Below are 27985 nucleotides of genomic sequence, written 5' to 3'. Positions count from 1 at the left end.
ATTTAATCCCTTTTTAAATGCAATATTTTTACGAAATCTTAATATAATATTAATAGCTCCACGCGACGTTATTTAAAACTGGAATGTTATTACACTTATTACTTATATGCTGTTAATAATCGTTTTTGACTTTAAAAATACCTAAATAGTATACAGGGAACATTTCTAGGGACTGAGCTGAAAGGACAGTGTTATATAAGTGATCTATAATCGAGTTATTATAATCTTAAAGCTGACTAAAAAGTAAAACAAAATCATATAATGACATATTTTTATATGAGTGATAACCCAACAAAGTTATATACATTTTAAATTGACACATGCAATATCATTAATAGGATCTTCTTGCTAGGGTTGAAACGTACATATTTTTGCACTAATGTTTAACAAACTGTAACTCAAAAACGTTTAGAAATATTAACGTGATTAATAAGTGAAAAATAAAGTACGTAGCCTAAACAATTCCCCGTTTGCATAAAAGTCCCTCGTTCGGTTCCACTCGATATGTGTTGATTTGATTTCTTGGGACATTAACAAAGACAAAGTTTTATTAAGATCATAAAGTGAATTTGTGCATGTATGTCTAAATAATTTTATCATTTCGAATGCTTCATATGTATATGTGTGACTAAGTGACTTTTTTGCTTAAATTTCTTCTGACACGCTTCACAGGCAAAAGGCCTCTCGCCAGTATGTATTCTCGCATGTCTGTTTAAATCCGGTTTTGACATAAACTGCTTGTTACAATCTTTACATGTGTAGGGTATCTTTACATGTTTTTTAGCCACCTCGTCTTCTCCAGAGTGAATTCTTTGATGAAACTTCATATAATGGTTATTAGTAAATTGTTTGTTACATATTGTACATTCGTACTTTTGACCTGTATGAGTATGACTATGAGTCATTTTTATATGTCTTGACAAGTTTTTTTTAATAAAAAATTGCTTGTCACAAACTTCACAGCTGTATTTGTCTCCAGTGTGCACTCTTTTATGTGCAATCAGATCTTCTTTTCTTGAAAATTGTTTATTACACTCATTACAACCATATGGTTTTGCCCCAGTGTGAATTAATATATGTCTATTGAGAAGCGTTTTTGTCTTAAATTGTTTGTTGCACACTTTGCAGGTGTCTGAATTTTCTTCACATGGAGTTTTTTCATGTTGTTGCAAAAAACATTTGCGTGCAAATCTCCTGTTACATTTTTCACATTTGTATGGTTTCTGTCCGTTGTGGCTTACTTTGTGTAAATTTAAATAACCTTCCTTCGTGAATTTCTTGCCACAAACATCACAACCGAACTCCTCACCAGTGTAAGTGCATTTATGTTTATTTAAATACTTTTGTTTAGTAAATTTTCTGTTGCATTTATCACAAGTGTACAGTTTTTCTGTTGCGTGAATTACTCGCTGATGTCGCTTCAAAGCTGACTTGTTCACGAAGTCTTTATCGCATAAATCGCACGGATAACGCTGTTGGCCGATATGTTTTTCTTGTTCTTTAGAAGTGTCACTGGTGTACGTTTCGTCCCCGGAGTGGGCCTCACCGGTGTCGGCCACGTCGCTCGCGGGACTCGAGGGGCTGAGCGTCTCGTCACGGGATACAGCCGCTGCCGGCTCCGGTACCGCTCCAACTGCGCCGCCCAACGGATCTGGATACCAAATAAGACTGTTTATATTATGGTGGTTCTTGGCCATTAAAAGTTACCTGCGATATGGCGCACACGACATCGTACATGTATAGAGAATTATAGCATAGCCAAATTAGTCATACTCCACGTGCCAAAGTTTACGTCGTTTTAGGATCGCCATTAAATGTATCTTTAGATATCTCTTCCTCATCTCAACGTATTTCTTGTTATTTCATAAAGGAGCCCAGGGTGAATTGGCAACTTAATCCTAAAAATTGGGGCTGGCATCTAATTTCCAACCCAAAGATGAAACTAGGCCTTAGTGGCATTAGTACAGTCAGCAGCAGAAGTCGCTATACACTCCAGGTGCTCAAAGAGAGGTAAACGTTTAAACTGTCAAAAAGTTGTTGACTGTCATGGTAGTATTTACTTGTGAGCGCTCAACATGTCACAAATATCTTAACAGTCGCTATTCATTAATTTCTACACTTACAACAAGTCATTGATACCTTAGCTGTCAAAAAACCACTGGTATCTAAGCGGTCAACGTGTCAAATATATCTGAACAATATGGAAAAATAGACGTTTAAAGCATACAAGTATGGTCGAATATTGAATGAAAAATAGCCATGCTAATTTCAGGTAAAGCGTTTTGACAATCATCGAAAGCAGTACAGTATTGTCATCAGTGTCATCACTTACATCTATCCATAGATGTAAGTAAATTGAGGTCGATATGGTACCAGGCGCACAATCGTGAGCCATTAAATATAGGTTACGGAACCTATATTTAGTTAGTCGTATGGGTGACGCCAACCTGTCAAGTTGTCAAAATCGTTGGATCAAATTTTAGTTTTGTCAACTATGAACATCACACGTCTACATAAATAAAAGGTCATTGCATCTATCTCACGTTTTGCCCTTCAACCATTTGACAGGGGCAGGGGCAGATTCGTCAAAAAGAATGACACATAGCGAAAGCTAACTGCACCCGAATTTAGAGCCAATTGTCAAGGCACGTTGTGGTCTCAGTAACGGGTGTTTGCTTTTCAAAGCAGAGACCGCGGGTTCAAATCTCAGTCGCACGCACCTAGAGATACTGTCGAGCGTAGTTACTGTGGGGCTCGCAGATTCCGAAGTCAAGAACTCGTACACGATGGCTGGAACGCGCTGGCTGGCTGCTGCAGATTACCTTCTTGATACCGCTACCACCATTACCGGGAGTGTAGTTGGAGTTTAATAAAAACACATATGTATGTTATAAGAAAACTCTGGAGAGTGTTGGGAGGCTGGTGCCTCTGTGGCTATTGATGAGTGAGTGACAAGCATCCAGGGTGGGCGCGTATATATAGGTGCGCTCGGCGCGATCCCCACCGTGGGTACTCTAGGCCACGCCTACTCAAGGCGTGGGTGTTACGTGCAGAGTAAGTATTTTATTTATTGAACCAATCACAGTAGCGTATTACAAATGTTTACAAAATTAGGGAAAAAGGGTAATATTTAATTGGGGAACAATAAAGACTTATAACTAGACACGTGACATAATAAAATGATAAAAAATAAGACACAAGTTACATGGTAAAATAAGACACAAGTTACATGGTAAAAATAGACACAAAAATAGATTAACATAAAAGAACGATTAAAACTAAACATGTATGATTAAAAACTAGCTATACACGACAATCTCCCCCACGTGTGTCAACACCGTCTGATTGCGAGGAGTATATAGGTATAAGCCGGGAAACTGGGCGGCGGACGTCACCTGCGCGGGTGCGAACAATGGCTACTCTTACGTGGCCATCAGGGCCGGGAAAGAGTTGTGCGATTACGCCTCTAGGCCATGTTCCTCGTGGCATGGAGCTGTCCGCTACGATGACTACGTCGCCTACATGTAGTTTCTTCACGTTCTGATGAGCACCGGGCCGAGGGAGGAGGCTGGGTCGGTATTCTCGCTGCCAGCGCCTCCAAAAATGGTCGGCTAAGGTCTGCGCTGTCTTCCATGACGAGAGTGACATAGTCGCATCTGTGAAGACGCCCAGTGGTGACATTGAGCTCGATCGCCCGATGAGAAAATGGTTCGGCGTCAGAGCTTCGCTGTCTAGGTCTGGATTTACTGGTGTCAACGGTCGAGAGTTGACTATGTGCTCGGCTTCCAGCAGTAATGTATGCAGAACTTCTTCGTGAGGTGCTCTCTCTTTGAGTGTTACCTTTAGTGACCTTTTCACGCTGCCTACGAGCCGTTCCCATGCACCGCCGGCGGAAGGGTTGCCGGGCGGTATCTTTTTCCAGGTTATGGCTCGCTCGATCAAAAATGGCTTTAAAGTGTCGGGCAGCGTCTTCTTGGCTTCTGCCAGTTCTCGCTCTGCGCCGTAAAAGTTGGTGGCGTTGTCAGAGTAAAGAACTGTAGGCGTGCCGCGTCGCGCTATCATTCTGCGCAAGGAAAGTATCATAGAGGATGCCGAAAGTGAAGCGGCAAGCTCTAAGTGCACAGCGCGTGTCGTGAGGCATGTGTATAGTACACCCCATCTCTTTTCGCGGCGGCGGCCTATTGTGATTTGCATAGGGCCAAACAGGTCTACGGCTGCAGCGGTAAATGGCGGTTGATTCGCCTGGAGCCTCTCTGGCGGGAGGTCGCCTACAGGAACCTTGAGTGTGGTTCCTTTATAGGTCCGACACCATTGGCACTTGTTCGCTATATAGCGAATATTACCGCGCAGCCCGATAATAAAATATCTCTGCTTCAACTCGTTGATGACGGTTGCGTGGTTGCCGTGGTCGAAGAGCGCATGAAAATGATGTATTAGCAGCTTGACGAAGTCTTCTTTTGCGTGTAGGACGGGTATGTGCACGTCTTTGTCAATTCTAGCGTTTAGCACTATGACTCCGTTCTTATCAAGTTGTATTGCTATCTTATGCAGCGGAGACTTCTTCGGTAGAGGCCGCCCAGTTTCCAATAGCTTAATCTCCTCTGGAAAGGCAGCATGTTGACTCCGGCGAATTAGCAATATCTCTGCTAAATTTAAATGCCCCTTATTCATTTCTGTATCTGTTTTCTTAGATAGCAGTGAGGCTTTAAATACCTCGGCGGCAACCAGAACCCTAGCGGTGGCGCGAACTAGTCGTACGAACTTTGAGAACCTACTTACCTCCGGCAGGTACTCAAACTTATTTTTCGCGACACCTACTGAGCATACGAGTTTGTTGACGCGCTCTTCGCCCGTATCGGCGACGGGCGTTGGCGCTTTTTCGGTCGGCCAATGCTCTTCGGGTTTACGTATAAAATCGGGCCCTATGAACCACCGGTGGTTCACTCCGAATTGCGCAGGTATACCGCGAGTCGCGTCGTCAGCCACGTTAGCTGCACTAGGCACCCAGCGCCAGTTGGCGGGGGTGGTAGTGTTCTCGATTTCTGCTAACCTATGTGCTACGAATGTTTTATACCTACGTGGGTCCGAACGTATCCACGTGAGCGCCGTTTTGGAGTCAGACCAAAAATACTTGTCCTTTATTACGTAATCTGACTCCTTGACTATGGTTTCCGCTAATCTAGTAGCTAGTACGCAGCTCTGCAATTCCATCCTCGGAATGCTAACTACCCGGAGAGGCGAAACGCGGGCCTTAGCGGCTACTAACGCGGAAGTTCGAGTCCCCTCGGGGTTGACGCTAACTAAATACACGGCCGCGGCATATATTTTTTCGCTCGCGTCGCAAAAAACATGCATATATGCCTCCCTATTAAATGCGGGCACGTGTCGCGGAATCTCTAAGTCTCGTAATTGTTGTACGTTATCGATGAACGATCGCCAGGCGGGTGCGAGTGAGACGGGTATAGGCGAGTCCCAACCGATTCCTGTCCTCCATATCTCCTGCATTAACGCCTTGCCTAAGACGGATATGGGGCTTACGTAACCGATCGGATCGAATATTGACATCGCGCTACTCGTTACCTGTCGCTTCGTTGGCAATTTCTGACCGTTAAGTACGTCTTCGGGCGTATTACGAAAGTTCACGTTGAAACCTAAGGTGTCACGCTTGTGATTCCATTTCAAACCTAAGGTACGTTCGCTCTCGCTCGCGCCTAACAAAGACGTTTCCTCTTTGCTATTAACTACGTCAGAAATTACCGCAGGGTGGTTTGAAGCGAACCCGCGGAGTTCGAAGGACGCGCGCATGTTTAGCTCGTAAATATCGTTTACTACGCGTCTGGCGTGCTCCTCTGACGTGTCGAGGGCGATCAACATGTCGTCCATGTACGTATTTTTAATTGTTTTTTCAGCTGCGATCGGAAACTCAGTACTATGCGTTTTTGCGTTTTCGTTTTTGACATATAACGCGGTTGTCGGCGACGCTGCCGATCCAAATATAAGCCGCTTCATTCTGTACTGTTGTGGAGGAGATGTACGGTCTTCCCCCCTCCAAACGAAACGTAACGCGTCCCGATCTCGCTCTACTATTTCGATCTGTAAAAACATCTCTTTGACGTCGGCTATTACCGCGATTTTACCTTCGCGGAACCGCACTAATACGCCAAAAAGTGACTCTAACAGATCGGGGCCGGCTAACAGCGCGCTGTTGAGCGAACGTCCGTATGCTGTAGCAGCCGCGTCCCAAACTAACCGCATTTTACCGCGCTGTGGGTGAAATGTGGGGAAATGAGCTAGGTACCACGTCCGGGGTGAGTCGGGGGGCGGGGGCGAGTTCATTTTCTCCGCGTAACCTTTATCGAGCAAGTTGTTCATGTGTTTCGTATATTCGGCTTTCAACTTTACGTCGCGGTCTAGTTTACGTTCTAGACTGAATAGCCGCTTTAACGCTTGCGCTCGGTTATCGGGGAGTTTTTCGTCGTCAGTTCGCCATAATAAGCCCGCTCGATACCGATTCTCCCCCGGTATCTTATCACACGTGGCTTTTAATAAGTCTAGCGCGCGTTGGTCGGGATCGGCCCGAGGCAACTTTTGCGAAACGCCTAACGATTCTATGTCGAAATGCTGTTTCATAAGCTCTAAGGCTTCGTCGTCCGCGGTTTTGGGCCGTGCGTGCCCTACAAAATTTACCGCGGCGCGACGCGTTCGGTCTGGGCCGTGTAGGACCCATCCTAATCTAGTTAGACTCGCGACGGGAAGGTTAGGCGGGCCGTCTATGACTTGCCGAGAAATGATGAGGTGCCAGTTATCTTGGCCTATCACGATAGTAGGTACTGACGTCGGGTAACTTAACTCGTCCGCGATTTTCGACAAATGTTCGCACTTGTCGACTAAGTCACGTGGTACGCCTTGCGAACCTATACCTATATCGCCTATCGTGAGCACCTCCATTAACTCCAAATGTCGGCTACAAAAACCCCTAATCGCGACCTGTAGTGAATACGAATCAGGGTCTGTGACTCTGCCGCCTATTCCTTCAATTTCTAGCGTCTCTCCGCGTACACGAGGCGCGATCTTGTCAGCTGTCTCGTGCAGCATTAAAGTCATTGCCGCGCCTTCATCGAGTAGCGCGAGGGTTTGTACGGTACCTAAAGGTCCCGACACCTCCACAGGCATGACTTTAAGATACGTTTGCGGGAGTCTAATATTGTTTACAGATACGGCCGGCGTACTGTTACCGTTCGCGGGCGCGGCCGCGTTCAGTCCGTGTAACAGCTTACTGTGTCCGGCTTCGCACTGATTTACACCGCACGCGACGTATTTACACTTAAACGGCCTACGGTGATTCACGTCTAAACATCTGTAGCACAATCTAGCACCCTTCACCAGATCCCATCGCTCAGATATCGTCGCGGCTAAAAACTTTGAGCACGCACTGACTTTGTGCTCGTTCCCGCTCTTACAAATGGCGCATGTACTGCGCGAGACAGGGACGGACGATACCTGCTGTTTGGGTCTAGCTCCGGTTGACGCGGGTTTTTTTTTATTGTTATTTTCGCGCGGTTTCACTTGTGCGACAGTATGTTTACTACGCGACCTACTCTCCGTTTCGCGTGGGTAATCTTCGTGGAAATCTGACTCCGAGCCTGTGCTACAGTCGCGGGAGAACGCGGGGACGCGAGATCTAGAGGGAGCGTTGCTCGACCGCCTAGGTTCGTGTTCAAAAGATACCGTGTTCACTACAGCTCGCGATCTAGTAGCCGGTCTGCGGTTTACGCGTTTGGCTGCAGTACTAATATCGTTGAGAAACTCAGATAAAGCGGCTAAGCCGGGAGTTTCCGAATTAGTCTGCCTATATTTGGCCCATTCGTAACGCACTATCAAATTTAATTTGTCCACTATTTTGTTCACTAGTTCAGGCGCGTGCAAATATTTTTCTTGACGCAATGATTTTACGGTGGCGACGGCGTTCGCGATATGCGCGGCAAACGACGAGATATTAGCATTGTCTTCCGACAAACGCGGCATGCGTTTGATATTATGCAGCTCCGTAAGTACAATTTCCTCGGGGTCGCCAAATTGCCGTTCTAGCGCTTCCATAATTTCGTATGGATCCTGAACAGTGTACATGATCGATTTTACGGCCGTCCGGGCCTCGCCTTTAAGCGCACGTCTGATTCTACTGACATTATTGACGGCACTAAACATGGGCGACGTGTCCTCGAACTCCGCTCTAAACGATATCCATTCGGTGATATCTCCGCCGAACGGGGGTAACTCAGGCGGCTTGTGATACATTGGCGGGTAGGTACCGTGTGGTACCTCTAAAAGTCGCGGTTGCGGTTTGCTGGCCCGGTCGGGCGCGGCGCGCGGCGCGGTCTCTTTCGGCGGCGGGATTTTTACGTTTTTACGCGCGATCTCGCGCTGTAGCGTCGCTTGTCGTTCTACCCAACTTCTAGTTCGTACCTCGGCCTCGGACTCGACACTGCCGCCGTCAGACTGCGCCTTAACTTGGGCAATCTGCAGCATTAACTTGGCAGTATCGGACTCTGCTTTGGCTACGACTAGAGCGGCTTTACGAACCTCGAGCTCTGCTAACAGCACGGTTAATTCACTATCGCGGTCCCTACTTACCGATTCGCGAACAGACCTAACTGACTCGCGAACAGACGGCGCTCGCGGCGGCGGCGCAACAACGGGTGGCACTAAAGTATTCGACCGACTGCGACCTACCACTGTATCGTCATGACGCTCGTCTGAGTGTACCGACTCATTTTCTTTCTCATCACTAGTTTTCTGGTCGCCACTGGTGCCTTTGCTCCACGTATTGGTCGCGCCGGACGTAGTATTGCCGGACGAGGGCGTAGGCGTGGGGACAGGCAGGTCCCGTTTGCGTGAGCGTAGTGATCTTCCGTCTTGCGACATCTTCTTCTTTCTTGATTTTTACGCACACAACACAACACAACACTTGACACACGCGGGGGGTCCCTAACTATATACAAATTTACCTGCCTAACGCCTATGCTCTGACGCTACCGAGCGCAGCGTCAGTGCCCCTAAGCGTGGATCCCTCGGTGCACTGAATCTCCCGCAATGGCTAAAGTGCAAGGCCTAGAGCGTTCGAAAACAGTGTGATGGTATCACCATGTGACACATGCAACTAAAGTTGCCAGGACACGTGAGTGGAGGCGAACCTACGACACTGCACGGTCCACCGGCAAGCCGGTAATGGTGGGTTACGGAAAAGGTTGGTATGGTAAGGTCTGAGCCGAAGCGAACTTCGGGGGCTCAGCGCGTTCGTTTTTCTTTGTTCTCCTGAATTAAGTATAGTTCTACTTAAAATTCAGCGCGTACTTGTTTCTTTCTTCATTCGGCAAACGAAGGACCATACTGTCGAGCGTAGTTACTGTGGGGCTCGCAGATTCCGAAGTCAAGAACTCGTACACGATGGCTGGAACGCGCTGGCTGGCTGCTGCAGATTACCTTCTTGATACCGCTACCACCATTACCGGGAGTGTAGTTGGAGTTTAATAAAAACACATATGTATGTTATAAGAAAACTCTGGAGAGTGTTGGGAGGCTGGTGCCTCTGTGGCTATTGATGAGTGAGTGACAAGCATCCAGGGTGGGCGCGTATATATAGGTGCGCTCGGCGCGATCCCCACCGTGGGTACTCTAGGCCACGCCTACTCAAGGCGTGGGTGTTACGTGCAGAGTAAGTATTTTATTTATTGAACCAATCACAGTAGCGTATTACAAATGTTTACAAAATTAGGGAAAAAGGGTAATATTTAATTGGGGAACAATAAAGACTTATAACTAGACACGTGACATAATAAAATGATAAAAAATAAGACACAAGTTACATGGTAAAATAAGACACAAGTTACATGGTAAAAATAGACACAAAAATAGATTAACATAAAAGAACGATTAAAACTAAACATGTATGATTAAAAACTAGCTATACACGACAGATACAGCTTTTTTTTGGGTTTCATTTCTATATTAATTTGTGTCTTCAGGTTTTATGTTAATTTCGCATTAGTTTATATAATTTTTGAAGATATGTCACATGTAGCGTATGTACGACTTTCTAACAGGACGTTGTATAGGTTTGAACCCGCAGTGGGCGTTCCTTAGATTACTCCTGTGCGGAATGCCATTTGATGTTTACTGCTAGGTTATACTAACAATAAGTTCAAAGATATATATATATAACTCCGTATACTCTATCCTCTCTGCTAAGTAGTAAAAACAAAATTCGTCATTCCTATGGTCAACAGTTAGCATATTACATATATGCATGGCAGTGATGTTTTTATCGCATACATCTATAGAAGAGGAGGCACCGTTCTTGCGGATCATGAGTCCAACCAACAAAATAAAGAGAGGAGTTATAGTTGGATATGTTTAACACCTTTACTGCCCGTGGTCCTCACGTGGGGCCACAACTAGCCTCTACTACAAAGCCATAAGGTTTACATGTCAGATTGGGACAGTGAACGTGTTACGTTTCAATTCAATTATTTTCTCCTTCGTTCTTTGATCGATTCGGAGCATCGTATTTTAGTACTATACAGATCGGTCAGTATGGGAAAATCTAAAACTATAAGACATACACCGATCTCTTCTTAGGAACCATGTCATCGATTTTAGTAACAAGAAAAACTGCAATCATACATTTTAAATAAAATGTATGTAAAATGTATTGAAAAAAAAAATGGTGGTCTTTTCGAAAACTTACTAAAATAAATTAAAGGATATGAAAACAATGCATTTTATTCATTTCAGACATCATGTTTCATAGTAACATTTACTGCTTAAGACCTACACAATCGATATCTAAATAGAAATAGTCTAAGTTTTATTTTTCAAAACGTTCGGGGTTCGATTCCCGAGCTGAGTACACATTTTTTTAAATGTATGAATGCTGTTTTTCTTGTTTAATCGATGACATGGTTCCTAAGAAGAGATCGGTGTATGTCTTATAGTTTTAGATTTTCCCATACTGACCGATCTAAATGGGCCACTCTGTATAGTATATTTTAGTACAATAAGCGCCACTTGCACCATCCCACTAGCCCGGGGTTAACCGGTTAAACCGTTAACCTTGTGTCAAATTATACTAGTAACCATGGTAACTCCAGGTTTTTTTTTAACCTCGGGGTAGTGGAAGGGTGCAAGTGGCGCTAAGCGGGCTAAATAAATATATTAACATATATATGCTCTACGGTTTGAAAGAACGGCCGCCTATGACAGTTAAAATAAAAAACCGATCATTCTCGTAGAACCTACTTATTTATTGTCTAAGTTTGACACTTGACGGTAAAATACTTCTTTAAGAAAGGAGGTGTCAATTCGTAGCTGCTACGGTATAAGTTAAACAGACAAAATGTTGATGCTTAGTTACCATTGAAATAACAACTGCTTAGCAATTGGTGGCACCCTGGCTGCTGACGTACGTGATTGGCAGTGCGTGTAGGTATTAATGACAGCAGCTTGAATTTGATTGCTTAGTTACCAGTGACTTTCTAACCGTTATTGTCATTGTGATTAAATAAGTAGTAGGAGATCCCCCATATAGCCGACCTTCACCAATCTGTCTGACGGATGAAACTATGAAAATATCGACGCCTGAAAGCAAACACGTAGTAACCCACAAAAACCAAATTGTTCACCAGAGACAAAAACTTTTCGAGTTTTGAAAAAAAAAATCATAACTATTTTGTTTATGAACATAACTTACTCAAAATTGGATGCAATATTGAAAATTTTTTGGACCTCAATTTCATTTAAATAAATTTAACCGCAAGTTGTTACACGTACAGATTTTGTGGGTTACTACGTTTTGATATTTTTTACACAGTGCGCAAACTCGTAGTAAACGCCAGTACAAAATGTATGGAATAGCATATCCTTAAATTTTGTATGGACAGCAATCCACGCAGTAACCCACCTGAATGTGACAAAAGATATCCGTAATAAAGTCTTAAACGTTGTGGTTTAGAAATTTTGGGTGAACAAAATGAACATTCTCTTATAAAATAAAAGTCGACTTTAGACAAAACAAACTTTCACCAGATACCATAAGACCAAATTTTGTTTAAGTACCATAAAACCATAAAATCGATACACACACCGTAAATATAGCAATTTTACATGCCTACAATTGAAAAAAAAAAACTTACATTTCTTAAATAAAACAATCACTTTATCCAAAATCTCCCTAATATTTTACTTAATTACAAACACGTCGACTCACTTTCACCCCCCGAAGCGCACTGAGCGACGGCGCAAACGTTCAAGTAATGGCCGCGATAGTCGCGTTAAAACGAAATAAGGCACAGGAGTTAAACCTTACGCCCTACAACAGTGAAGTAATTATTAAGTGGTAGTTTTACTTGATCCTTGTAAACGTAGTTAAAGACATGTCTCTCAAATTTTAATAGTATGTGAATTTGTGTTAAACCACTACTCTACTAAACATTATGTCCCGCCAAATAGCGTAACTGCAAGACATTCACATTCATGAGCGGCAAACACGTAGTAACCTACATTAGCGTCAGAACAACAGAGTTTGTAAATGACAAAACTAGAAAGTGTATGGAATTCAAAGTGCTGTAAATACAACGATTTAAATTATTGAGTTTTTTTGCTATTTACTGCGTGTTTGCCGAGTAAATTTCAAGAAAAACGAGAAAATTTGTGTTCCTATTTTCCCCATTTTTCATCGTATTGGCACGTGGATTAGACTTATCGACGCAGAAAAATTTGGAGTTTCCAAAAATGCAATAAAAATTTTTTTGACCTTGTGTGGGTTACTAGGTGTTTGCTTTCGGGCGTCGATATGTAAGAAAATATGTTGCAGAACATAAATAAATAGGGTTGCCTAAAGAAATATGGTCAAGGCTATTTTTAATAAATTTTAGAAAAAAAATTTTTTTCGTCAAATTTCACCGATTTGTCTGACGATCGAAATGAGTTTCAATGGAAAGTATACAACTTGTACAACATAAATCATCTAGGTTGCCTATCTTTTTCCGGTCACTATTATGTGGTTGCCGTGTTTAAAGAGGTGATTTTATATCGATAATTGCACTCATCTGTCTGACGCTTGAATTATACATCAAAATGATTGTAATTTTATTGCAAATACAATGGTATAGGGTTGCCAGCGAAAATCCGGTCACAAATGAGGGTTGCCAGGCTTTTAATTAAAATAAGAAGGGAAGACTTTTAGCAATAACTCATAAACGGCTAAACTGATCAAGTTTGTTTTAATTTTATTTGATTGAGTTTTTTAAGCACTATTTTCATGATTTTTTTCATATTTATTGGACAGATTTTTCAAAAGTTAGAAGGAAAAACTTGGTTTTTTTTCTTTCTAAACGATTATTTCCGAAATGATTCACTTTATCAAGAAATGTTGTTTAAAGACCCCTATTCATTTTGAAAGCCCTATCCAACGACACCCCACACTATGAGGTTGAAAAGATAAAAAAATTGTCACACATATTTTGTTTCTTTCAAAGCGATTATTTCCGAAAATATTCACTTTATCACAAAATGTTCTTCTAAAACCCCTATTCATTTTGAAAGACCTTTCCAACAACATCCCACACCATAGAGTTGACACGAAAAAAAAAATCCTCACGTACATTTTGTTTCTTTCGAGGCGATTATTTCCTAAAATATTAACTTTATCAAAAAATGTTGTTTTAAGACCCCTATTTATTTTGAAAGACCTATCCAACAACATCCCACACTATAAGGTTGGAACGATAAAAAAATTGTCACACACATTTTGATTTTTTCGAGGCGATTATTTCCGAAAATATTCACTTGATCAAAAAATATTCTTCTAAAGCCCCTATTCATTTTGAAACACCTTTCCAACTACCTATATCCCACACCATAGGGTTGGCACGAAAAAAAAATCCTCACGTACATTTTGTTTTTTTTCGAGGCGATTATTTCCTAAAATATTCACTTCATCAAAAAATGTTTTCTAAAAAACCGTATTTATTTCAAAAGATCTATCCAACGTAGGGCATGCAGTACCGGTCCCGGTACCAAGAATTTCATTTCCCGGTTCTGGGCATGGCCGGAACCGGGATTCCCGGTTCTTCCCGGTTCTCAACGCACCTTATAATTATTTTTAAGAAATTGTTTGTGTAGGCGTACAGTCTTTATGAATGACTTATTTTCGGATAAATGATTGCATAAGAATTAATAAATGACTTATTTTATTTAAAAAAAAAACACATAATTGGCGTTCCAACCTATTTTACGAAATAAACCGGCACACTTTGCCTCCGCCTGGGGCACCTGGGCCGCCGTAGCGTAGTCGATGCACTCAGCAGACTCAGCACTATGACGGCACGCCATAAATAAGTTCAAAATTAGACCAGAGAACGGAATATTTTCATATTAAAAGCAACTTCCTAGAAGAAGAATAATAGTCCTTTATGTAACCGGCAAAAAAGAACGGAGCGATGTTTCAAATAAAAACAAAATTGAAATAGAAAATTGGGTGAATTTTTACAATTTAACCATTATCCGTAATATTGCCTACTTTAATAGGTTAGTTTGTCGGGTTATTTGGGTCCCACTGTGACACGGCACTTTGCATGTATAATTCAGTTTAACGTTTTTAGGATTGTCTCGAATATAGTATAGTTTTGTTTTATGGCAAGGAAGTCATTGATGTAGCAACAAAACAAATGACAACCATTTAGCCAATTAGAAACTAATTAAATCTGATGGTGTTGCTACTTCAAATTAAATCCTAAATTGATGGAATAGTATTTATTAAATATTTAAATCAAAACTTAATTTTTAAATACAAAAAAGGTGGAAATATGTTTAGATAATTAAATATGATTTATTTCTATATGTTGGACTTACATACAAAAATTATTCCAAGAATTTCATTAGTTACTGTTATTTTGATTGTGTTATCCCAGGGACAGTTAGGTTGAGATCATTTCCTGGTTGGCTTTTGCCCTGGATGGGCATCTTTTAATTTAGAAAGTGAAGCTAAATACATCATGCTCTGGTAGCATCGATCCGAGTCTTGGTTAGGCAGCAGCCGCTGCATCCATGAGCTAGGAAGCTCATGCCGAAGTTATTTTGCCACAGACAGTAAGTAGAATATGATAATATATAATTGTCTTCAGATTTGACTCCTTGTTGAATCTTTGTCCCTGCTTATTTGACCATTCGTTTTGTTTCCAGTCTGCTGGCGAAACAATGTGGTGGGATGGGTATCAGAGCTGTGAGATGAGTCCACTGTAGGAATTTCCAGCTGGTGAGAAACTTAGATCATATAATGTCTCTTAGGTTAGCAGAGCACATGCTTCTAGTTATTAATCTTGAATTGTTTCTTTCAGCTGACTGGGTTTTCGTTTTTATGTTACTACGTATGTGAAATCAGTTCGCATATCAGAGTATGGAAGTCTGTCCATATTCCTAAAACTTCAAGTGTGTCTGGTGAGCAGTTCGCCATAAGAATTTCGCTCTTCTGCTGGATGGAGGTGACGTCACCTTCAAACTGAGACCTTAGTCCTTCGGTGTTGCTCTGCGGTGTCGGGTCAGATTCCCGCTGCAGCAAATCAGCTCCGGCACAGCGGAGGATCACACGTCGGGCTTGAACTGGTGGAACATTGTTATGAGGTTGGTGTACGCTTTCCTTCCGTCCTAGAAGCATTTCCAAATTTAAAGTTAAAGAATTTAGTAGAATCATATGTGATGGCAAATGATAAATTAGGTACTAACAAATTTAGATAGGTCTGCTTGTAAATCATTGTAGAACCATTTTTGGCACGACCCGGCTCTATCGTCTGACATTATAGAATAAGGTGCTTAATGCTAGCTTGATAAATGATTTACTTGTAGAACAACTTCCTCAGTGTGAGAATAGAAATAAATTATGTGTCACAAAACTAACATTTCATTTTGACATCCTTTAGAAACCCCTGAATAGTTGATGGAAATAAGTGTAAGCACCTGCTTGAGTTTTTGGTTAAGATTTAGATTGGTTAATTTAGTAACCTTAATTGTCCGTGAGTTTCCCCTGGGCTAGGAATACTCACCGTGACACCACGTTTCATAGCATCATTATTAAATGTTATTTAATGTCCCGAGCTAAAGTAGGTAGGTACCTACTAAAACATTAATTGCTACTATAGAAATGGGAATAAATAGTCATATGATGAGAACCGGGAAATACCGGTACCGAGTCTTCAGTACCGGTTCTTTTGACACTATAAAATTCTCAAATTCCCGGGAATTCCCGGGAGCATGCCCTAATCCAACGACATATTACATTATAGGGTTTTTTTTTTTTTTTTTTTTTTTTTTATCTACGTTTTTAAAAGGAACCTTTGTCAAACGGGACATGTCGGCTCCGTTGGGCCTCTACATTATATGAGTTTCAATAAATGTTATACTAGTTATCAAAAAAATGGTACACTAATTTTGCAGTTTTAGACAGGGGTTCCGCCAAAATCGACTGAAAAACCCCAACATCAATTTCTTTATAGTCCCCAGCTTCAAATAATTGTGCCCTCTTGACTCGAGTCCGGACACATTCCATTAAGAAGTGCTGTACATCTTCGACGGAGCCGCAGATATCGCAGTTGGGCGACTCTGCTTTCCCCATCAGATGAGCAAACTTATTTAATGGAATGTGACCGGACCGAAGCCTGTGGGCACGTACAATATTCGCCCGGTTTAAGTCAGTTAGTTCCCACCAGGGTATCCGAGGAGGCTCACATTGAATGGTCTTGTACCAGATTCCTTTTTCTTTCGATCTTTCATCAAAGAACTCCTTCCAGTAACCATACATTTTACTTTTATACTTTGCGACTATTTCTGAGAAGTCTGGAGCGACATCAATCTCAGTTCCCCCAGAAGCAGCCGCTGCCGCCAACCGGTCAGCCTCCTCGTTTCCCACCAGGCCGATATGTGACGGAACCCACTGTATTTTCAAACACCTTCCGCAATTTCGGAGCTTAAAAATTTTCATTAGGATTTTGTACGCCAGTGAAAAGCACCGTTCGCCTGAGGCACACCGGCTCAAATGCTGAATGGAGCTTTTACTGTCCGTGAAAATTGCCACATTGGGATAATTTTGATTTTCAACAAACACTAAAGCCTGATAAATCGCACTGAGTTCCGCGGTCATTATAGAAACTCCAGTCGAAATTTTGTATTGTGCTCTTGTGGCACTAAAAGGATCAAAAAAGGCAGCCCCTATTTTTTTATCGCACTTCGACGCATCAGTGAATATTCTATAGAAATTGATATATTTTCTATTCAGTTCTTGAACCACATCAATCCGCAGAGCATCGGCGTTGTGTTTGTGTTTTGCACCAACAACAGATTCTAAACCGTTGTACAAGACTTCATGTAATTCAATTTTTGACACCCAAACATCTAATTGAAACATTGGTAATGGGAATGACGACTGAATATGCTCTTCAGAGATTTCCTCATTTACGACAGCTAGCAAAGGTCTTTTCCTTGTCTTAGTCCAGTACCCCCTTTGGCATGAGGCCCGCAACTCCAGAACGTCATCAACCGTGGCGCTATTTGACCAGGTAAGTGATTTCAAGCAAAACCTAGTGGCCAGGAACCATCTACGGAGATGCAGTGGCACAAGACATAGTTCGCTTTGCATAACATGAATCGGTGTAGACCTAATAAACCCTCCGATTACCCTTAGACCTTGGTTTTGATTTTTTTCAAGCTTATAGATGTGTCTGTTGGCGCTATTGTGAAAAAGTGCACTCGCGTAATCCAGTCTACTTCTAATCAAGGAGATGTACAACCTTCGTAGGTGCTTAGGATGTATTCCCCAAGACGCGCCAGCTAAAGTTTTCAAAATGCTGAGGTATTTTTGGGTTTTTTCGACTACATAGTTAATATGCTCTCCCCATCGTAGGTGTTGGTCTAGCAATACACCTAAGTATTTAATAGATTTATCAGAGCAAAGCGGTTGTCCTCGAATTAATAGGTTTACTTGTTGTTTTTTATCACCTTTGCTGAAAATACAAAACTTTGACTTACTAGCTGAAACCTCAAGTCCTAAACTGTCCAAAATTTTTAACATTGAGTTTAAACTGTCTTGCATTAAGCAGACACTGTCATGTAAATTCTTTTGCCTGACATACAGCACGAAGTCATCAGCATATTGGGAAATTGAGACATTGACTATGTCGTTACAAATCTGGTATGTAGCAATGTTAAACAGAAGAGGGGAGAGTGGATCCCCTTGAGCTAGGCCCTTGTCTGTCCACCGCACCATAGACAAACCGACATCAGGGTCCTTTAGCAGAAGGTGCCTCTCGCTCAAGAAGGCCCATAAATATCTACAAAAATGTCCCCCAACTCCTAAGGTATCTAGAATAGAAACGACTTTAGAGACCGAAACATTGTTATATGCACCTTCAATGTCTAAAAAACAAGCTAGAGTGCAAGTGTTTTTGGCAAAACCCACTTGTATGTGGGATATTAAGCGAGTTAGGCAGTCCATACAGGATAGACCTTTCCTAAAGCCCACGGTCTTTCGAGATAGAATCTGGTTGTGTTCTATAAACCATTCCAGGCGTCTCGTAAGCATTGTGTGGAATATCTTAGATACACAGGACATCAAAGAAATCGGCCTTAGCTTCGAAGTGTTATCTTGACTTGACTTAGGAATAGGTACGACCTGGATAACTCTCCACTGCCTGGGCACCTCGCCTGACACAAAAATCAAGTTATACAGCTTTAGTAGAAATAACAATGCTTGTGATGGCAAATTGCATAATACAGCATACGTTATTCCGTCTACCCCTGGAGAAGATTTCTTATTTTTTAAACACCTTGTCAATTCTTCTAGTGAAAATTCTACCTCTAATTGTGGGTTCACAGATGTAAACGTCGGTGACTCCTGTCGCACGAAATCAGGCGTGAGAGAACGCAACAGTTCGACTTTTTTCTCTTCAGATGCAACAACCCTAGAACGCTTATGACCTTTTACCCACCTCATACGATTCCACATGTCAGACGCGGAAATAGTTTGATCTATACTTTGGCAGAACTCCCGCCAACTAGACGCCTTAGCATTACGAATGAGGCGTTGTGCTTCTGCAACCTTTTCTTGCAACAGTTTTAGATTAGAAGGGGTCGGATTCCGTCTGAATTTTGCTAGTGCTAGTCGCCTTTGAGCTACAGCCAAAGATAACGAGCCATTCCAATAGCTTTTGGGTTTGAAATTCCTTGTAGGATCAGTACACGTTTTAATCACAGGGATATTAATCGCTAAGGACTTATTGATACCAGTCTCAAAGATGTCATAAGTAACTTGAATATCGTTTTGCGTGGGGATTGGCTGTTTAGAGAAGTATTCTTTTAGGAAATCGCGAAAGCCGGGCCAATCGGCTTTTTTAAAATTTAATCTTTGCTCAAAATGCCTGATGTCTCGATAATCTAAACTAAACTTCACAATTAGATGATCACTACCTAAATTTTCATTGGTGACCTGCCAGGTAAAATCAACAGCAATATCAGACGAGCAAAAGGAGATATCTGGAGCGCTTTCCTGGAGTGACCCATTTACGAGTTTAACCCTTGTCGCATTTCCATTATTAAGAGACACAAAACCATGCTCAAGTGCCGAATCAAACAGCTGATTTCCTCTACCGTCACATTTATATGACCAATTAGTATGATGGGCATTGAAGTCCCCTGCTACTAATGATTTACTCGAAAGAGCCGTGAAAATTGAATCCCAGTCGAGTTGAGTTGTTCGCACTGATGAAGGGCAGTACAGTGATATAATATTATTTAAAGAGGTACAGTTTAAAAGCTTAACACATACAATTTCAATACCAGGGTTATTTAAGGCAATGTGAAACGACTGGGCCTTGATGGAGTTATGTATAATGACCGCGACACCCCCATACGAGTCGGATCTATCGTTACGAAATATAGTGTAAGAGTTTATGTTTAGTGTAGAATTGCCATCAAGCCATGTTTCACTAACTAAAGCAATGTGGACCTTTTCGCTATTCAATAGGGCTTCAAATTCAGTTAACTTAGGCCTAATACTTTGCGAATTCCATTGCATGAGATTCAATTTTGATTTTTTAAAGGAACTAGCCATTTACATTAGGAGAAAGCAACTTAAAGAAATCTACGGAGTTGAAAATCCCCATTAGCAGTACAACAAATTCCTTAATTAAAATATTAACTATGAGGCTTAGCTTATTGGTCAAGTTATCTTTAGACATAAGAATGTTTTTCACACTTTCAATCACTCGTGTAAAAACCGTAGAGCCCTCGTTGCTATCCCTAGCGGTAGAATCTTCGGTGTCAGGGGTGTTCAGAAAGTGTGATGAGGGTATCGTTTGTATTGGTTGTTCGGCCTCTTTGTGACTTTTTGCATTCTCGTTCTGTGTAATGTCTTGATCTCTCATCTCTTGTTGCAGTGGCGTATTATTCCTCAACTCTTGGGCCGCGCATGGTTTGATGACTTTAACGGTGTCGTTGGAATCTTTATTTACTTTTTGTGATAGGACGGCGTCTCTATATGATTTTCCCAAAATAACTGGTTTGGAAATAGGTGGTATTTCATAAGTCCTGGACTCTATAGCTGGCATTTTCTTGTTCTCATTATAGATCCATATTGCTTTTTTATAAGTACAGCCCTCGGATGCCATTATTCTCCGAATGTCTTTCTCTTTTAAGAAGACCGGACACAATTTGTTTAAGGCCATGTGGGGTCCTTTGCAGTTGATACATTTAAAGTTAGTTGTCATACAATTGGCGTGCCCGCCTCCACATTTCGGACAGATAATTTTGCTTGTGGGACAGGATTTGCTTAGATGATTGTACTTCCAACATCGAGAGCATTGGCTGACAGGGAAATTATATGGCCTCACCTGAAACCGGCATCCGTAAGCGTAGATGTATGGCGGTAGGGCAGCTCCTTTAAAACATAAACGTATGACTTCAGACTTCGTCCACTTACCATCAGTACCTAGTCGATTTAATCTTCGTACTGCTAAAATTTCCTGCTGACATTTAATATTTTTTGTAAACTCTTCTTCATCAACTTCCAACTCAACTTGTTTCACAACTCCATAAGAACAGCTTGTTTCGTTTGTCCAATATGTGTGTTTATCGTTATTATTAAATTCTTTCAAGGTCAGGAGCTTTTCAGCCTCTTCTATCGTATTTAGCTGTATTAGGACTTTATAAGAACTCAGATATTTGATCCTCAAAACTCCTTTGATATCATTATGTTGTAGTAATTTGGCTAAACTAAATTGTTTTGGGAGTCCCGACTTCGAAGCCACATACACTTCGAATTCTTTTTCAGATATCGAAATCCTCTCAGCCTCTATTTTACTACTTGTCCTCATGCGTAAACCCTTTGGTTTCTTCCCCACAGTGCAAAAACTAGCATCCGACGTACAGCTATCATCACTCAGGTCACCATCAGCCGATGACTTTTCCAAATATTGTAGCACATCCGACTTGGTATAGACGTCCAGCAGGGACTCCGCTTGGCTAAACCCACTTAAATTCAAAAAACTCCCACCACGGCTTCTCGTCGAAACCCACGACGGCAACTCATTTGACCGCTGGCCACACTCGATGTTGGTGGAGTCGAGGGACTCCGCCCCTTGACTTTTTTCACTCATTCCCGTTCCCAAGTCACAAAAATTTACAATAAATGAAATTAAAATTAAATAAGTAAATATTTTCCTCCCGTCACACTTGACACACGTCACAATGATCACATTATAGGGTTAAAGCGAAAAAATGGTCACATACATTTTTTTCTTCTTTTTTTCGTTTGATACCTATGTTGTAAGATGTCCTTTTATATGAATTTTAAAATAAATAGGGTTCTTCAAAATATTTTTTTTTGATAAAGTGAATATTTTAGGAAATAGTCGCCTTGAAAGAAACAAAATGTATGTGAGAATTTTTTTTTCGTGTCAGCCCTATGGTGTGGGATGTTGTTGGAAAGGTCTTTCAAAATGAATAGGGGTTTTAGAAGAACATTTTTTGATAAAGTGAATATTTTCGGAAATAATCGCTTTGAAAGAAACAAAATGTGTGTGACAATTTTTTTATGTTTTCAACCTCATAGTGTGGGGTGTCGTTGGATAGGCCTTTCAAAATGAATAGGGGTCTTTAAACAACATTTCTTGATAAAGTGAATCATTTCGGAAAGAATCGTTTAGAAAAAAAAAAGGTTTTTCCTTCCAACTTTTGAAAAATCTGTCCAAAAAATATGAAAATAGTGCTTAAAAAACTCATACAAATAAAATTAAAACAAACTTGATCAGTTCAGCCGTTTATCAGTTATCGCTAAAAGTCTTCCCTTCTTATTTTAATTAGAAGCCTGGCAACCCTCATTTGTGACCGGATTTTCGCAGGCATCCCTATGCCATTGTATTTGCAATAAAATTACCATCATTTTGATGTATAATTCAAGCGTCAGACAGATGAGTACAATTATCGATATAAAATCACCTCTTTAAACACGGCAACCACATAATAGTGACCGGAAAAAGATAGGCAACCTAGATGATTTATGTTGTACAAGTTGTATACTTTCCATTGAAACTTATTTCGATCGTCAGACAAATCGGTGAAATTTGCCGAAAAAATTTTATTTTCAAAAATTTATTAAAAATAGCCTTGACCATATTTCTTTAGGCAACCCTATTTATTTATGTCCTGGAACAGATTTTCTTTCATATTTTCATAGTTTCAGCCGTCAGATAGATTGGTGAAGGTCGACCATATATATGGGATCTTAGACCAAAGGGTGTACGTGTTAAAGAAAAACTCAGAAGTTAAGATATATGTGACGAACTGAAAGCTTACGTGAAAATGACAACTTAGATGTCCTTATTTTTGTGACGATTGAAGTGTATATGTTTTCTTGGACACCATGCCTGCTCAGGTATATCTGCTGCAGACTGTACTCTTTCCTCACAATGTTTTCCTGCGTCGAAAAGAGTCGGATTGTTAAAGTAAATTATGTAGCCACGGTAAATGTACTTACTTTTTGACATTTAACAACTTTAACACATATCAGTAAAAGAATAAGGATCAAAGTCAAATGGTGTTCTAACAGTTTTAATCTTCTGTCGAAAGATGGCAGTAAATGTACTGTGGCTACATAATTTACCATCACAGTAACTCTCTATACACTCTATTCTCTTTGGTACGGCTAAAGACCACCAACTATGCCTACAACTATTACGAGTATTACATTGCATACCATTGTACGTCTAGTCGAGATTTCTGAACCCTCAAAACCAATGATAATTCAGAAAAAGAAAAAGGTTTTACCCGATAGAGACGATGGATCGTCCTCATTACACGTCTCGACACCATCCGAACGATCTGACTTGACTAAAAAATCTTCGTCTGAAAAAAAAAGTTTTTACAAAAGGCTAAATTGTTTTTTGGAACTAAGTTGCTTATCGCACGGTATAGACTTGGCGGATGAGAGCTAGGCGAAAAAAAGTGTAAGGGTTGTCCGTCACGACCATTTCTTAAATTCGTTCCAACCGAGTGTTCCACGACACTCCCGCATTTTTAGGGTTCCGTACCTCAAAAGGAAAAAACGGAACCCTTATAGGATCACTCGTGCGTCTGTCTGTCTGTCCGTCTGTCACAGCCCATTTTCTCCAAAAGTACTGGACCAATTAAGTTGAAATTTGGTACACACATGTAAATTCGTGACCCAAAGACGGACATCTTACGTAAACAAATGAATTTTAAACACGGATGCCACTTTTGGGGGGTAAATGAGAAAATTAAAAAATAATGTTTTTAAACTATATCGTGTTACATATCAAATGAAAGAGCTCATTTTGAGAAGCTCAAATATATATTTTTTGTAATTTTAAAATAAATAGTTTAGAAATTATTTAAGAAAATAGCCAAAAAATGACCATTCCCCCCCCTTTATCTCCGAATCTACTGGGCGAAAATTTTGAAAAAAATATACAAAATACTTCTTTACCTATAGATGACAGGAAAACCTATTAGAAATATGCAGTCAAGCGTGAGTCGGACTAATTACTTAGTTTTGATCCGACCCCTACGGGTTTATTAAAGGCAATTCAATCGCGTTTCACATACAAGGTGGTCCAAACCTTGACGTACAAAATTTTTTTTAGATTCGTCACGTCGTGGGCTATCAGAATATACCCCATGTATGTTAGCCGATATTTAGCAGTTTTCGAGTTATGAATTTTTTAACTTTTGTTAAGAAATTCCGGGGTGAAGCTTTGCTTTGCTTTTATGCCTACTAGGTAATTATTGTTGGTGGTATTTGCACTGATAACACGAAATAGCGATGGGGAAGTGACCCCATAAAATAACAGTAGGTATTGGAGCAGGTAAAAATTAACCCTTTGTAGATAACAACCCGTCGCGACGCGGGTCCAGTTAAGATAATGAATAAGTTAAGCAAAATGATGCTTGGTCAATCACATGGCACAATATTAATTTCTGTTTGATTAACGTTAGGAATAACAAGAGGATTTTATTTAATGAATTACTAATTTGGAAACTTTCCACCTCAGTTCCTTTGACCGGCGACTCTGTCAAATTAGACTATTAAGTATCACTATTTTACCTTTTTAAAAACTTAGGGTCTAGCAGTTTCTACAATAACCATAAGTCCTTGAAATTGCTTGTATTTTTTATTTATTTAGGTAAGCGCAAAGTCTAAGCTTGACATGCTTGAACGTAAAATTTTGTCGTTTCCTTTTTTTTCCACCTCACAACAGCCAAGTGAAGTTGCTGATTTTTTTAGCAACTGCGCCGTTTGTCAAGGATTATGTTACAAAAAGAAACATTCAAAAAAATTCAAGTTTTTTTTTAAATAAATTAATTGCTTCATCCCGGAATTTCTTAACAAAAGTTAAAACTTTAAAAAATCATAACTCGAAAACTATGAAAAATCGGCTGACGTACATGGGGTATATTCTGATAGCCCACGACGTGAGGAATCTAAAAAAATTTGGACGTCAATAAAAAACAATGTTAAAAGTTGGGTAATGTACGGAACCCTTGGAACGCGAGTCCGACTCGCACTTGGCCGGTTTTTATTTACGTGGCTGTGTCAAAAAAATGTTTTTTTCAGTATTTATCTTTGACCTAGTCGTTAAATTGATATTGGTACCATTGCTAAAACCATGTATAACTGGACTAGCCTTAAATAGTCTGGCAAACACAACCACGTTGTCAGTCAGTAAGAACCAGGAAAAGTAAACTCATTCCTTTCTTTTGGGTGCTATATATATAATGGGTCTTTTCAACTGTGTCAGATGTTTTAAGAAGCATCCTGGTGACGACACTTGCGTTCGTGGCTGTATAGTCCTATGCGGGAGAGGATCCCTCGTCCACACACGCGGCAGGTGTATGCTCCCCCAGATGGGCGGGGGTTGGACGCCTGCTCGTGGCGCCTCATGCGTTTCTCTTTTAAACAGGTAAACCAGGCATCGTCGTGCTTGGATTGACCAGTACTAGCGTAAGAAAATGACAATATGATTCTCTCTGTCCATGTTTGAAATGATACAGTCCTGGCCCAGACCGACTGCGATTTACGAGTTTTATTTTTTGCGGGAAAGTGCCTATTATCAGAAAGAGAGATGCTCGAGAAAATTAAGTCGAAAGCTCACTTTCTCGCCAGCGGTCACAAAGCTTTCATACATATATTTTATAATGTGTAATTGTTTAGATAATAAAGTATATATTTACGTGACGCATTCTCATCCTCTGAGTCATGATTTTCCACCTTCTCTGTTTTGATTACAACATTTTCACCTGTAACAAAAATGCAATATCAAAAAGTAAATAGAGAATGGAAGGCTAAGAAGACTTGATTATATAAGAGACTTGGTCCTCTAAATAAGCTTTCAACGATCCGCGGATGAATGTAAAAACAACTACTGTAATGGGGTCCCATTACAGCAGCAACTGAAACTTTGGTTGCACACTACTGTGAATGGTCATTCACAGTAGTGTGCAACCAAAGTTTCAGTTTCAACAGGTTTCATAGTTTTGTTTTGGGCATAAAAATCATGTTTTATTTGAAGGTTTAGTTTCGGTCAAGACTAAACCATAACCAAACCTTTGGTTTTTGTTAGTAACTATAGTTCGTTTTTTTTTAGCATTATGAAGAAGGTAAGCGATCTTGACATGTCTTTTTATTGTAAAACGCTTTTTTAAAGTAACTATTACTTCTGAAAGCAGAAGAATATAAATGATCATATTACATTCATAATTATTACATATTTGCCGTGACTTATTTTTAAAACGTGTTTTTCAATTAAAAGACACATCAAGATTGTTTACCTTATTTCTAATGCTAAAAGAACTATAACTGTTGTATTATGATTTTTTCTGCAAAGTAGAGGCAGTCTTTACGCTGGGCCCCAAATTATACCAGGTGTTGCCTGTAATACAAGCAATTAAAACATTATATTATACTCCTCTAACTATAAAACTTTTGTTAAACAACTTTGAAAAATTATGAATCCTTTAGACTTCCTCTTTGTCATACAAAATAAATATTGCCTTCAATGTACCCTGACATCAGTGTGTTTGGTTTGACGTTGCTTGTCTTAAAATAAACTTTAAAGTGTAATAAAAATCAAAACATAAGTTATTTTTAAAAGTTGCTGAACAAATGTTGGTCAGTTTGAGGAGTATAGTCTACTGTTTAATTTATTGCTCCTGTTACAGGAAACACCCCGTCTAGCCCTAAAATGGATTGTAAAATAATTACGAAACTAACTATTAACATGGCTTACGCCCTGTAGCTGTGACTGCAGTTCTGCCTGGCAGCACTGCACTTGTAGCTTGAAGTCACTTGCGTCTCGCAGGCGCCCCACACATGTCAAGCAGATCCCACATGAACCATTACCGATGAGTGTCAACTGCATATATAAAAAATAAAATGACATATTGATTTAAAGTTTCACGATTTTTACACATTATTAATTACAAAACAAAACTTAATCAAGTATAATTAAGTTTTGAATTTAATTCCATTATTTGTTTGTCCATAAGAGGGCTCAGAGAAGGACACTGGTCTTCTCTCAAACCACCGGGACAATGCTATCCTCAAGACATTGGAGGAAAATTTTAAACTTCATTAGACCCCTTTTGTAATAATGAATGTAAATCAACATATTGATTAGTACTTTAATACAATACACTATTTTTCTCTATCATTGTGACATCCCAGAATTCTTATGAACTAACTTCAACATATTTCAGTTGAAGTTAGAGAAAGTATCTCATGATGAAAATTATAATAACTTATGTATACTGATGAGCCATAGAGTTCTGATGAAGTGATCAAGCTACAACTCCATGCTGGTTAAACTTTTTCTGTGTTAATTTTGTATCATTTTGTATAGGTACAGCAAAACCCAGAGCTCCAAAACAGTAACATGTATGTATTTGCAAGAAGCACATAACCAAAATAACCAAATCACACGTTGGATGTATCTATCTGATATATTATCCTATAAAACATTCTGAATGCGATACTAGAAAAGGGTTATGAAAGGTAGGTACTTATATTTTAAATACAGCTACACATGTGCTTTGATGTATACAATAAATGTAAAAAAGACATATTTACGTGCAAATTGAAACAGTTTTTAAGCATGACCGAGTATATCTCGGTTCTACCGAGATGTGTGTTCGGTATCGTTAGGTCCATGTCCCCTGCGGACTGCAGGCAGCAGAGGCAAGAATTTAACACATCCATTATCGCAAAATAGTTATTTGGTCATTTATTACAGCAATATACGACCGTAAAACAAGTACTTGGGTTAATAATTATAACCTAAAACTACATAAAAAATGCATGAACAAATTCTTGTATAAAATTACTATATGACAGCTGTCATTATTTCAGTAGTTTTTTTTTCTATGAATAGGG

General features: G+C 40.2%; 1 protein-coding gene across 2 annotated transcripts; it reads right to left on the bottom strand.

The window, feature by feature from the left end:
- Positions 1 to 27: 27 nt before the first annotated feature.
- LOC134803308 (gastrula zinc finger protein XlCGF57.1-like) lies at positions 28 to 27928 on the bottom strand. 2 transcript variants are annotated; one of them, XM_063776087.1, is made up of 5 exons: positions 27683 to 27928; positions 26828 to 26969; positions 25789 to 25854; positions 23365 to 23436; positions 28 to 1651 (listed from the first exon to the last, which is right to left on the bottom strand). In XM_063776087.1, exons 1-5 carry the CDS (start codon positions 27809 to 27811, stop codon positions 597 to 599), a joined length of 1464 nt encoding a protein of 487 aa, XP_063632157.1. In that variant the 5' UTR covers positions 27812 to 27928; the 3' UTR covers positions 28 to 596. The 2 variants fall into 2 exon arrangements, with proteins under 2 accessions (XP_063632157.1, XP_063632156.1); XM_063776086.1 differs by having other exon boundaries at positions 29 to 1651; positions 23365 to 23442.
- Positions 27929 to 27985: the final 57 nt, after the last annotated feature.

This window comes from Cydia splendana, chromosome 26, assembly GCF_910591565.1.
Source record: "Cydia splendana chromosome 26, ilCydSple1.2, whole genome shotgun sequence".
NCBI classification, from domain to species: Eukaryota; Metazoa; Arthropoda; class Insecta; order Lepidoptera; family Tortricidae; genus Cydia; species Cydia splendana.
The sequence above is the reverse complement of the archived record's forward strand: the minus strand, read 5'-3'. Positions and strand labels throughout refer to the sequence as shown.

Coding starts and splice junctions, on each gene's coding strand:
- LOC134803308 (XM_063776086.1), bottom strand. CDS start 27,811: ATGGATGTGTTAAATTCTTGCCTCTGCTGCCTGCAGTCCGCAGGGGAC. Junction 25,855..26,827: donor GGGCGTAAGCCATGTTAATA/GTTAGTTTCGTA, acceptor TTTTTGTTACAG/GTGAAAATGTTGTAATCAAA. Junction 1,652..23,364: donor CGATCCATCGTCTCTATCGG/GTAAAACCTTTT, acceptor TTTGGTATCCAG/ATCCGTTGGGCGGCGCAGTT.